The sequence below is a fragment of the Myripristis murdjan genome, chromosome 18 (genome assembly GCF_902150065.1).
Source record: "Myripristis murdjan chromosome 18, fMyrMur1.1, whole genome shotgun sequence".
In the NCBI taxonomy this organism is placed as follows: Eukaryota; Metazoa; Chordata; class Actinopteri; order Holocentriformes; family Holocentridae; genus Myripristis; species Myripristis murdjan.
Window position 1 is genome coordinate 14,900,911 of NC_043997.1, and position 13,115 is coordinate 14,914,025.

General features: G+C 41.3%; 2 protein-coding genes across 2 annotated transcripts; one reads left to right on the top strand and one right to left on the bottom strand.

Moving 5' to 3' along the window:
• Positions 1-371: 371 nt before the first annotated feature.
• On the bottom strand, positions 372-6,279 carry ponzr1 (plac8 onzin related protein 1). The gene is made up of 4 exons (XM_030076537.1): positions 6,189-6,279; positions 3,876-3,990; positions 2,570-2,724; positions 372-863 (listed from the first exon to the last, which is right to left on the bottom strand). The coding sequence occupies exons 2-4, from the start codon at positions 3,982-3,984 to the stop codon at positions 726-728; spliced, it is 402 nt and encodes a 133-aa protein (XP_029932397.1). The 5' UTR covers positions 3,985-3,990; positions 6,189-6,279; the 3' UTR covers positions 372-725.
• Positions 6,280-7,424: 1,145 nt separating this feature from the next.
• Positions 7,425-10,514, top strand: LOC115376572 (odorant receptor 131-2). The gene is made up of 2 exons (XM_030076246.1): positions 7,425-8,429; positions 10,146-10,514. The coding sequence occupies exons 1-2, from the start codon at positions 7,480-7,482 to the stop codon at positions 10,279-10,281; spliced, it is 1,086 nt and encodes a 361-aa protein (XP_029932106.1). The 5' UTR covers positions 7,425-7,479; the 3' UTR covers positions 10,282-10,514.
• The last annotated feature ends 2,601 nt before the right edge of the window (positions 10,515-13,115 follow it).

Consider the following 13,115-nt stretch of genomic DNA (forward strand, 5'->3'; position numbering starts at 1 on the left):
CTAGGAAAGGTCTGCTAGGAGAAAAAAACCCAAAAACTCAAATGCTCTTATGTAGAGGGGAAAAAAGGAAGTGGGAAACCATCAAAAATGTGTGATGCCGGGAATGCTCTTCCTAAAACCGCTAAGTTGTCAGATGTGAAAGTGATTTTTGCAGAAACTGTGTAAGAGAGATGAGTTGTGCAACGACCATCACAAGTTGAAGACATGGGAACAGATCAAGGCAAAGTTGAGAGTTCATGATCCAACACAGTAAGAATGGAGAGCCACACCTGGTGAACGACCACATAAAGACAAGACTCGGCTTGTTACTTCAAAGAATGACATTATTTTACTCATCAAGTATCATAACATAAATTTGTTTAACAGCTACTTTCAGGCATTATGCAAAACAAAAAACACTATATCGAACATGCACATTGTTGCCGAAAGCTGAAATTGTGACACAAACTGAAGTAAACTATTTTATATAAGAATGCAAAATTCTAAGCATGGCATATAACATGTCACATAAAATGAAAAATAATTTGGCTTTTTCAGTCCTATAACTTGCTTAAAAAAAAAAGGCCACTGGAACATTACAAAATAAGAGGTACAAAATTACTCAATAATATGTTTGCGAGAGAAACATAAACCATTCTCGTTTGAACTCTCTTTTTTTTTAAAACATCTGTAATTGAAACAACTGTTGAAGCTCCTGTCGTGGCGATTGGCACATGCTGGGTGTGCTAGCCTCTGATGACCTGCGTGGTAACAACAGAGGTGCTGGCCCCGCGGTTTTCTCGGACATTAACTTCACGGGACATCTGGCACCACACACACGGATAGCAGCACATCACCTTGCAGCAGTCGTCGCAGCAGCCGCCCTGAGGGAGAGACAGAGAGAGCGAGAGGGTGAGCTTGAGCCCTGATTTTCCCTTGAATTTCTGCTTAGGTAGCTTCAAATTTTGAAATAAAACAAACATTCCCCATATTGTGCAACAGCACCACATTCACATCCTGTATCTGCTGACAGCTATGCTTCACTGCTGTTATTGGCTGAAATATTCACATCCAAGATGCCGTTGTTTTATGGCTGCAGCATGACATCAAATACAAAATATCTAGATGTCTTTTTAGCATCGTTTTATCCACATTTCCCTGTGATTCAGCAGCACGTTTGGCATCTTTTGAAGCCTTGACATACAATTCAATATAAGGTTCTGTTGGTTTGAACAAAGCAGCATGCATTGTAATGACGAACCCAGCAGAGATGAAGGAGGTAATGCAATACCAAGTTCAGCTAATGACCAAAAACAGAACCAAAACAGTGTTCAGGTGTGCCACCGAAACTCAGATTAAGGAGGATTAACCAGTTGTGTCCTCTAACCTAACAGAGCACAGCACAACATACACGAAATACAAACAAGTAAAATACACTTATTGGCTTTCATCACATCTATCGTGTCTGGTTCCCTGAATAAGAAAACAGCAGTTGGCTGTGATTTCAGCAGCATCCAAATTTCACAATGCATGTGTTTATAAATGACTGTTACCATTTTGTTACGCTGTGACACAATTTAAAAATCAGATCTTAACTGAGATGTGCCAAAACAGGTCTCTTGTCATTTCAATGTGAAACTGAAATCTTCTAAGCCTTTTTGTCTCCTTTAAAGGTTGACACACAATTTTAACAGGCTCATGAAACTACAGGACAAAGAATTAGGGTTGGGTTTTAGGTGGTTTATATTTGGCATTATCAAGATACAAACTATGTGTAACTGCAGATTAAAAGAAGAAATTAGTTCAGAAATGAGAACTACCGCGTCGTGGTTGGGTGCCTCTGCCAACCAAGCACATTGTATTTCCATATAACATCCATATCTGCCCAGACTCATATTATATTTGTGGTGAATAGTTTAAAGGAATTTAATAAAAAAGTATTAGGTGCATTTTTGTCACTGTATTGACATGTATGATTCCAGTGAGAAACATGCTGTCGTCACTGGAGACTGTATCTTTTTTGCAGGCCAATATGATGTCATTGTGAAGCTGACTTTTGACCTTTTTGATACAAAATGTCATGACTTCATCATGTTATCCTATTTGATATTTGTGAGGCACTTTGTCATAATTAGGAGTTCTGGCCAGAAATGTTTTGTGATCTTAACCTTTGACCTCTGACCAACAAAATCTAAGTGGACTGATTTCTGTTGTGGATTTCTGCACATGACCACTAACACAAGGAGCAAAGCGGCACCAAAGACAAAGCTTGCAGACATTAGTTTCCCCACATAATGTAAATGTAAAGTTACAAAAATACTGATAATATTTAAAATAAAAATGAAATAAAAGGTGGGTTCAAAGTCAAGAAATTCATTAAATATATCCCCAAAATGCAGGTGCGCAACAGATGACCACTAACACAAGGGGCAAAGTGTGTAGATTTTGGCTAAACTGCTTCAAGATGAATGATCAAACTTGAAAATGTCCGCTCAGACTCTCCTGTCACATATAAAAGTGTCACGGCACGAGCTGCATGGGGTTGGATACCAAGCATGTAACCCCCCCACCTCCCAACCCCAATGCTTACTGGGATGCCGTAGCGCTGTCTGATGGAGCTGCGCAGGTGGCAGCTCACGGCGAAGCAGAAGCATGAGTCCAGGAGCGGCATGCACCAGCAGCACCAGCCAAAGTCCTTGGCCGTCTTACACTGCAGGCAGGGGAAACACAGGAGGGCACAGCAACCTGCAGCGTGATGGAGAGGAGAAAGAAAGAAAGAGAGAAACAAAGAAAGAGAGATGGGCTTCTGGTTTATATTTCTTTCTCTTAAGACTATGTGAGCACTTAAACCAGGCCAAGTGAGGTGATCTCAGCTGTGAACAGCCCAAAGACTGAATGACTCCCTGTTGCTAACTGTTTTTATTATTCATTTTCTTATGCTCTCTGCAGCTGCAGCCAATTGACAGTCAACCTCTTCAACCCTGCTGGTCCCATCGGGGGTGGGAGGGTGGAGTGGGGTTTGGGAGGGGGCAGGGTTCGTCACTGCTGCATCGTTGAGTTTTGTTCCACCCCACAGCACTTTGATTTTCAACTGTACGTTTGTGATAGCAGCCCAACACTCAGCAAAAAGGAGATGCCAGTCTGCGTCAAAACAAAAACTACACACAACTGCAGACACCTTTTCTAAGTACGGATGTGGGTTTTGGGTAACACTGATATATTGAGCAGGACAGGATCTGCAGCAACACTATAACCACAGATGTGACTGAATCTTCAAAATAGGAAGCAAAAGAGGCAAATACAACTTATACTTAAAGTCTGTCAGTCTTGTCAACGGGTTTGCCATTACAACTGCATGCTGTGCAGCCAACCTTTGCTAAACTTGCAGAACTTAAGTTTAAATTCTACAAGAGATCCTGAATTTCCAGAGACATCAAATACATCCTGCTGAATTACAGGGAAATCTGTGTGAAATGATGCACAAGACATCTAGATATTTCCTATTTAACATAATGGTGCAGCCATAAAACAACGGCATCTTAGCTTTGAATATTTCACTCAATGTAAGTGTGATGTAGCTTCCAGCAGATTCAGAATATCTTTGTGACACTGTGGTGAAATATGCAAATAAATGTTTTTTTTTTTTTCTAACTTTGAAGCTATTAAGGGGAAATTTATTGGAAACCCAGAGGTTAAGAGTCCAGCGAGGCCCGCCATGTTGAGCTCACCTCACGTCTCTTTGCTCCACTGTCATCAACACATCATTCAAAATGTTTACACCACAGTGACAGCTTTCACTATGACTACTACTTCTATTTTTTTGCAGAGAGCCGGCTCCGAGTGTTCCTGGTCAAAATGATGAGCATGGTCGGAGGTTGATATCTGGGTGGACTTACAGGTGCCCATGTCGGCGCAGCAGTCACACATGTCAGTGTTCCATCCCGCCACATGATGGGTGGTGGTCGTCACCGCGACGTATTGCTGCGGTTGCTGCTGGACCGCCATGTCCGCCTGGGGATGAGTCAGGGGAGAGAAATGAGGACAACACAGAGAGAAGGAAGTAAGTGCTGCATGAGGCTGGCCAGAGAGATTATGGTCTAACCCTAACTCCGTGACCTGCTGCAACCTACACCCGAGGATGGTTTCTCCGCTTCCCCTTTTTTTTTTTCTCCAGTCTGCTTTTTGTTCATATGGATAACCTGTTTTCTATAATATGTGAAAACAGCAGTTAAATAAAAACATGTATCAATACACAGAATTTGATTTTGTAATCCATTGTACGTTGTCTGTCTGTCTTAAAAGTAGTGTAATGTCCCTGGATCCCTCCTTTTCCAGACGGCACTGCTACTACTGGGGACATTTTGTGGTTTGCAGTTTTTACCTCAAGACAAACAAATCCAAACAAACAAACAAACAAACAAACAAACAAACAAAACAACGAAATAAATAAATATAAAATAAAATGTTCAAGAGACTATATTAATACTATATTAATAATTATTAAAATGAAATATCTAAACATCAGGTCAGTGAATTTTTTTGTCTTTTAATCGGCTACTTGTCAAAGTTTTTCACAGGCATTTAAGGGAGTGTATAATTTCTGCCACATTATGGAAAATGTCTACTTTAAGATTTGTTAGCAAAACACAAATGTCACCTGGTCACCTTACACTGTGAATTAATCTATAACTGAAAATGTAAATTAGATATGGATTACTAATATGCCTAATAATGTCAATTAAATGTTTATTAAATGCATATTTCATATATTAATATGGTATATTTAATATGAATTATGCCTAGGCACAGCCATAGGCTACAGGATAAAGCAGATTTGAATGGGAACGTAGAAAAAATAAAACAAGTTTTAAAATCAGACAAAATATGTGAAGGTGCAACTTGACACTGTCAGTACATGTATTTACAAATTAGCCCACAAAATGCATTTATATGGAAAATTTTCCACTTAAATTGGGGCCTTTTACAACTTAAATTACGTTAAATTTAACTAACTGTACACCAGCTAATAACCAGCGCGGTGGTAGCTTAGCGATGAAATTTTAGACAGAAAAGTCCAAGAATTTCGTCACTTTGACACTGCTTCATGTTGGAAATGTAGCCATAACCTGCAAATTTAGTTTTTATTTTATTTTATTCGTTTATTTTTCACTTTCAACTTCAGTTTAAGTTAAGTTAGCTAAGTGCTACCTGGCAGCCACAGCCTGCAGTAACGGTTAATGTTAGCTAGCTGCAGGTGGCTATTGTTCAGTTATGTCAGTTTTCACGCTGTTTACCTTCATTTGCATGCAGTTTATTTCAGTCATTGTAGTTTAAAACCTTAATTTTCGTTCAATTACATGTTCAGCAAACTGCATGATTTCATATAATGTAGAGTCTTATATGAACAATGCCTCAGCAAAGACATACAGGCTAAATTATCACATTGTTTAGGCTGATTTTCATACACTTTATTTCAGTCATCGTTGTTTCCAGCCTTAATTGTCGTCTTGTAGGTAATGTAAATTAGAAATGCATCACTAATACACCCAACAATATAATCAATCACAGTTAGCTGCCTGTGCTGAACATTTATACTTGCCATAAACAGTTTTGTTTGTGTTCAGTTAAGTTATTTTCTGTATTTATTCATTGTTGTTTCCGCCCTTAATTTTCGTCTTACACTTCATAAACACTTCATTTTAATAGGAGTCCAATATAGAGGCTAAATAAGTGGCTATATAACAATATCCGAGAAATTCAATCCGCTCAATTAAAGACAAGCATACATCACACACACACACACACACACACACACACACACACACACACACACACACACACACACACACACACACACACACAGAGAGAGAGATGCGAGTGTTTTGTCAGTGAAATGACATTAATTTGGAGCATGAGTTCCCATCCTGCAGTATGAGTCTGTAATAAGCTTCAGTGCTATCATACATCAGTGCAAAACTGTATACTCCCCTGGAAATACTGTAGAGATAGCCTACCATGTAATGAAAAATATATATGTTACATTAAGAAATATAAAGTAATTTAAACGACATTTAAATAAATAAATAATAACATTACATTTGAGTACTGTTTTTCTCTGAAAATAATAATACTAAAATAAAACTTAAAAATATATATGCCCGCCCTAAGCCCTAGAGTCGAATTTAACTATAATCCAAATTGCATCCTACCTTCTCTCGTTGTGATAAAGGAAAATAAATGGGACCAAGGTGTCACGTCCTCACTTGGAGCTCCACAGTCGGGTTTGCTCTGAAAGAAACTCAGTAAAAAGAAAAAAAATCCCTGTATATCCGCTCATAGTGAGTGGGAGGGCAGAAGTCAAGTTTCTTTATCACATGAGAAAGTTTCAGTCACACCCCCCACTACATGAGCATACTGCTGTGTCTCTGCAAGACCATTTGGCTTGTGAGAAACTACATTTAAGAGGCTATTGTTATTTTTAAATAAATAAATAAGTAGAAGAACATGTATAATAATATAATGGTTAAACTACAAGCTTCCTCGTAGGGAATGAGGTAAACTCGCCTTACCTTGACTTCAAATGCGATCAATATTAAAGCAGTTCCGGTAAAGCCCACTAGATGGAGCTGGAAGACCATGAGGCCGTCAGAGGCGATGCTGCCTTCAATGACTGTCAGTGTTATCATAATTACAAGTAAGACACACCTGAACAAGCGCGCAAAGTGTACATTACGACCAAGAGCTGGGATTTTCTGGGATTTCCGAGGAGCTGGACTGCACTAAACTCACGTCAACAGAAGACTGTGTGTGTGTGTGTGTGTGTGTGTGTGTGTGTGTGTGTGTGTGTGTGTGTGTGTGTGTGTGTGTGTGTGTGTGTGTGTGGGTGTGTGTGTGTGTGTTGTTATCTGATATTATCCGTGTTTAAATGGTGCTATATATTGGCAGCATGGGTGAATACTTGGTATTTTGCATGTAGCTCTTTACCACACGATTTCTAAAACTACAGCACTTGAATGCGCCACAGATTGCCTGCAACGTTTACGAGGAGCACTAGAGGGCAGCATAGCACTGACACATATACGTGCCGGTCTTACGTTCAGAGGTAAATTATATTAATACTTAAAGTGATGTAACCTGTCTGTCTGTCTGTCTCTATCTATCTATCTATCTATCTATCTATCTATCTATCTATCTATCTATCTATCTATCTGTCTGTCTGTCTGTGAGAATTGATAATACAAGTTTAAATAAAGTGTATGTGTGTGTGTGTGTGTGTGTGTGTGTGTGTGAGAGAGAGAGAGAGAGAGAGAGAGAGAGAGAGAGAGAGAGAGAGAGAGAGACGGGTGAGGGAGGGAAGGAAGGAAGCTGAACTTGACTGAGTCACATTATTGTTGGAGTTGAAGCAGAGACGATGCGGCGGCCAATCCTCCTCTCTCCTCATTTATCTGCTCTCTTATCACCGTTGTTATTGTATAACCCCACCACACATCCCGCTCAGGTATGATGCCGGCAGAGAATGGGACCGGCCCGCCAGAGGACTACACGTGCGTGCGTTTTTACGTGTCGACCGTCTCGTTCTCGGTGCTGCTGTTCTTCAACCTCATCATCAACTGGACCATCGTGCGGGAGGAGCGGCTGCGCTGCCATACCCGCTTCGTGCTCATCTTCCACCTGCTGGTGTCCGCCCTGCTCTACCTGGGCATGAGCAGCGTCTTCTACTACCAGATCCACCTGGACGCGCGGCCGGGCCCGGGCGCCTGCATGTTCATGGTGACTATTTTGATCAGCAGCGCCTGTAACATCCTCCTGACGCTCACGGCGATGGCCTTGGACCGCTATTTGGCCGTGTGCCACCCGATGAGGTACACGTCCACGTTCTGCTGGGCGCCGTGGCCGTGGATGCTGGGTGTCCTGACCTGGCTGCTGGCCCTGGCCATCCCGCTCAGCCTGCTGCACGGCCGGCAGGAGACGCCGAGCGCACAGGGCGCTCACGGAGAGTGCGGCCCGGATCAGCTGAAGCAGGGAGGCAACCTGCACAAGATAGTGTTCATAACTGTGTGCACTTTGCTCATACTGTACAGCTACGTGAGGATACTGATGGAGGGACGGCGCCTTGGAGTGCTCAACCGGCGCAACCGTGTCGGATGCAGGACGATCGCCTTGCACGGCAGCCAGCTGGCCGTGTACCTCCTGCCTAACTTTGTGAACTTTGTGCTGACGATGCTCTGGAAAAGGGGCTTCATCCAGACGGAGACCAAAGAGCTGTCAGCGGTGGTCATCTTTGCTTTCTTCAGCTTGGCGCAGTGTGTCGCGCCCGTCGTTTACGGCCTGCGCAAAGAGGAACTTTTGGAGCAGCTGAGTCACCGGTTCCCCTGCTGTTCCCGCTACTTGAAAAGCGTGCTCGGGTGGACGGTGCACGCCAACTGGGCACACACATCCACCACAACACGGTAGGTTTGTGCCCTAGTTGATTTTGTATCTTACACTGACTTCTTTTGCCAAGTATTCACAAAACGCACCAGTCATTTCAAAGCACATTATGATTTTTTGGTTACATGTTGACTTGATTTCCTGTGTGACACTCCGCATGAGGACTCAAGCGGTCACATGAGAAACAAATGTTTTCATTTGTAGACTAATAGCAGGTATGTGGGGAAACACGTCAATTTATGCATAAAAAAAACTTTAATATCTTAAAACGGCCACATGATATATAAATATTAATGTGGAAAAAAAATGTGCTTTGAAGCCACATTTAGTTTCTTAAGTGACTTTTTTGTAAGGCTCAAGAAGACATTTGGTTGGGATTTAGCTCGCAGACACTTTAAATTGGTTAAAAGCAGGGGTGTAACCGGTGTAATACCAGCAAAATTACTGGTATTATGTAGAAGGGGACCCCTGTACACTCCTGTCTTCCCCACAGCACCGTTATTCCATCTATGTCTGCCACAACTCAGACATATTTCCGCACACTTATTTACTAAGTAAAATCATACCTGGCCATAACTGAAATGATGGTATCTGTGTTTCATACAGTACCATGACAGCATCAACTGGCTATCCTGAGCAGACTTTCATCAGTGGCCCTGTGCTCAAAGTATGCCCAAGAAGAACAATTTTGTTTTCGTCTGTAGAGGAAAAGGCTGGCTCTGTTTTGTTCCTCTTTCTAGCAGTTTGTTTAAGATGACAACAGCTGATGACTACTTTAGATTTTTTTTTTTTTTTTAAATGCAGTTCTGATTTCATCCACACCATGTTCCAAAACCTTATTTTTTAAAATGTATGTACATTTTATAAAAATGTAAAATGTACAGGACAGAAATTGTAGGAGCCCCCTCTTGCACCTGTAACCCTAACCCTAACCCCCCACCACACACACACACACACACACACACACACACACACACACACACACACACACAACTACAACAACCAAATTAACTGCTCTAGGGTCACAGGTGTGTGTTCATCAGATATTTTACTGAGGACCAACCAAAGCATCTGTAATACACGACATCTGTAATACATGATGTCTGTAATACACACGTTGGTTACACACAGGTGGGAGCAGGTGGGAGAACACTGAGATGCTGGTGTGTCCCTTATCAATATACCTGTGTATATTGAGTATCTAATATCTGCTGATTCTCCTAGTAGCATGCAAAGTATTGTGAGAAATATCTACTCAACAAGTCATTCTGTCAAGTACCAAGTAAAGAGTGATTAATTAAAAAGTGATTAGGTAAAAGTGATCAATATCTTGAACCATAGTCAGATGACTTCTCTAGTGGCAAAATAAGATTAAATGATTTGAGAATTTTATGGTGTTGTTTTGCACTAGAAACAGATAACATCCTACCATCCCTGGCTCTAAGACACAGGTTATTTTGAGGTAGAATAATAAACTAAAGGGACTTGCATGGGCAGTTCTTAAAGAGAATTCGGAATGTGAGACCGCAGTTGAAAATAAAACACTTCCTTCTTTCTGGGTCTGTTTTGGAAATTTGAACATGTAAGACAGGCATTTCACCACGTGAAACAACTTCCTTACAGGAGGGTTAGGGGATGTGATCCCTGACACCACATTTATAGTTACTTCATGCTCATCTGTTGACGGTTTTCTATCATATTTATTTAGTTGTTTATTTATTTCATCTTTACTCTAGAGAACGAACGCTGACGACACAGACCATCATCTCTCTGGAGATGCCACAGACCCCAGAGGAGGAAACCACACCAGTGACAGTCAGCAGTTCTTCACATGACCCACACTCATGTCGGGGAGATATGGATAATGCCTGATGGGAAAATATTAGTGGACTTCAGGATTCCGACCAAGTGCCATAGGAACATTTGGATGTGTGGCTGGCCTAGGTGTTGTCAGCTGAGACCTGGAAACTGAGGATCGACCTCATGTTTGGACAGACGTTTAAAGCTTTTTCAGGTTTGGGCCACCTGGACAAGTGAGCATTTGGACCTGGATGTGAAATCTGAATATACACTATAAGATAAGATAAGATAAGATAAGATAAGATAAGATAAGATAAGATAAGATATTCCTTTATTAGTCCCACGGTGGGGAAATTTCACGTATTACAGCAGCAAAGTGGATAGCAAGACATAAAGCATAATTTACACTATAAACAGTATATACAGATAATAAGTACCAATATGGAATAAAGTATCGGACCACACCCCTTAATCACTGAACTCAGGTGTTTCATTCAGTTCCATGGTCACTGGGGTATAAAATCAAGCACCTAGCCAGGCAGTCTGCCTTTACAAATGTCCATGGCTGAGCAGCCGCATGCACGCCACCACTGGACTCTGCAGCGGTGGAAACGTGTTCTATGGAGTGACCAATCACCCTTCTCTATCTGGCGTTCTGATGGACGAGTCTGGGTTTGATGAATGCCAGGAGAACGTCCCCTGCCTGACTGCATTGTGCCATCTGTAAAGTTTGGTGGTGGAGGGATAATGCTATGGGCTTGTTTTTCTGGCCTCTTAGCTCCAGTGAAGGGAAATATTAATTCTGCAGCTGACCAAGACATTTTGGACAATTCTCTACTTCCACCTTTGTTGGAACAGTTTGGGGAAGGCCCTTTTCTGTGCCAGCATGACTGTGCTCCAGTGCACAAAGCGAGCTCCATAAAGGCACGGCTGGCTGAGTTTGGTGTGGAAGAACTTGACTGGCCCACGACAGAACAGAAACTCCGAGCCAGGCCCTCTCATCCAACATCAGTGTCTGAACTCACAAACACTTTCCTGGATGAATGGGCAAAGATTCCCACAGACACACTCCAAAGTCTTGTAGAAAGCCTTTGCAGAAGAGTGGAAGCTGTTCTAGCTGGACAGGGGGGGCAACTCCATATTAATGCCTATGTATTAAGAATGGGATGTCAGAAAAGCTCCAGTAGGTGTGATGTGTAGGTTTGTCCATATTATGTATTAACATCAATGTATTCAAAATATTTTGTGTTCTTTTTGACCTTTATTTGGTCAACGAAACATGTGCTCTTCTTCACTTGGGAGCAGCTCAGGGACCAACAGCAGAGGAAGATTTGGTTCAGGTACAGCAGTTGGCCTTTCTTCACTTTGTTCAGTGTTTTTCACTAATTGTCCAACACAGATTTTCCCGGCTGGCCCAGGGATTCAAGCCTAATGTCGTCAGGTCACAAACCCACTTCAACACCACTTTGGACTTTCAACAGCACGGTGACTCTGGGATGACTGTGCAGTTTGCCAGAGTCTCAGTTATTTGCCTCAAACTAATAAGAGAGCCATTTATCAATATAAATGATATGGGCCTTTCCATTGAGGCCCAATTCTTTACAGAATGCTAAACTACCGAAAAACACAGATAATTCTTCACAAGGTACTTTGAATTAAACATGGCTCAAGAGTTTGCCATTTTTATACCGAGTCCAGTTGATTTTTTGTTTGTGTCTCAACCTTTGGAAATGTGAAAAGCAGCCACATGGGACTGGGAGAGGGGTGGCCACATACAAAGAACATCTGTAGTTCATCAAAGGTTCATCCAATAGGGCTGAAAATTCCTGCAAATCTAAGATAACAGTGTACCTAAACTTTCATAATCACTATTATTTGTAATTCAAAGGACTGAGACAAAATATGCAGTGTTCTGAACAGATTTGAGTTCAGTTGAGCTTAACCCCTTAAACTTAAACTTCCCTTGTATTTCCCCCTAACAGCTTTTCAGTTTGAGAAACCTTTTTTTTTTTCGTTACTGTACGTCACACAGATATTCTGCATCTACTGGTTGTTACGTTTGTTTGAAGCTACATCACACTTAAACTGAGGGAAATGTTCAAACTCAAGATGCCATTGTTTTATGGCTGCAGCATTACATCAAATAGAAAATATCTAGATGTCTTGTGCATCATATTATACACATTTGCCTGCAATTCAGCAGAATATATTTGGAAACCTTTCAATCTCCAGTAGAATTAATATAAAGTTCTGCGGGGTTGAACAGAGCGCGGTGGTGCAGCATGCATTTGTAAATACGAAACCACTGACGGGACGGGGGTTGAAGAGATAAAGTTATGAATTCCTGAGAAACAGACCAAAAACAAAAAGACGTCTTCAAGTTGTTTCAAATGTTCAGATGTTTTACAGAGCCTGATTCTTGATGTGTGTGTGAACCCCGATTGTTTGTACATATGAGTGTGAGTATGTCCCCTGACCTAGAAGCTCTATTGGGGAAATCGAGCAAAGAAATTTCACACACGTTTTCTTGTAATTCAACAGGAAATTAAGCACAACTGAAGAGGGTGTTTCTCAGATTTTGGACAGATAAATTTAGTGATATTAACTGATTAAGAAGTATGTGAATCTCAATGTAGTCACTGCAATTCTTGGAGAGTAACTACCCATACCCATATATATTCATATCTATAGGTCCTGTAGCTAAGACACAAATGGTCAGAGCGGTGTAGAGAAAAGAATAACGATGATGAATTTGCTAGAGAAATGCCAAATTTTGCTTTCATATCCTTGTGAAGCTGCTTCTGTTAATCCTAAATATGAACAGGCATCATGAGACCAACATCTGCAAATAAACAGATTTTTGCATTTGGGTCACTTGTTTGAGCAACTTTCAGTTCAGTCACTTT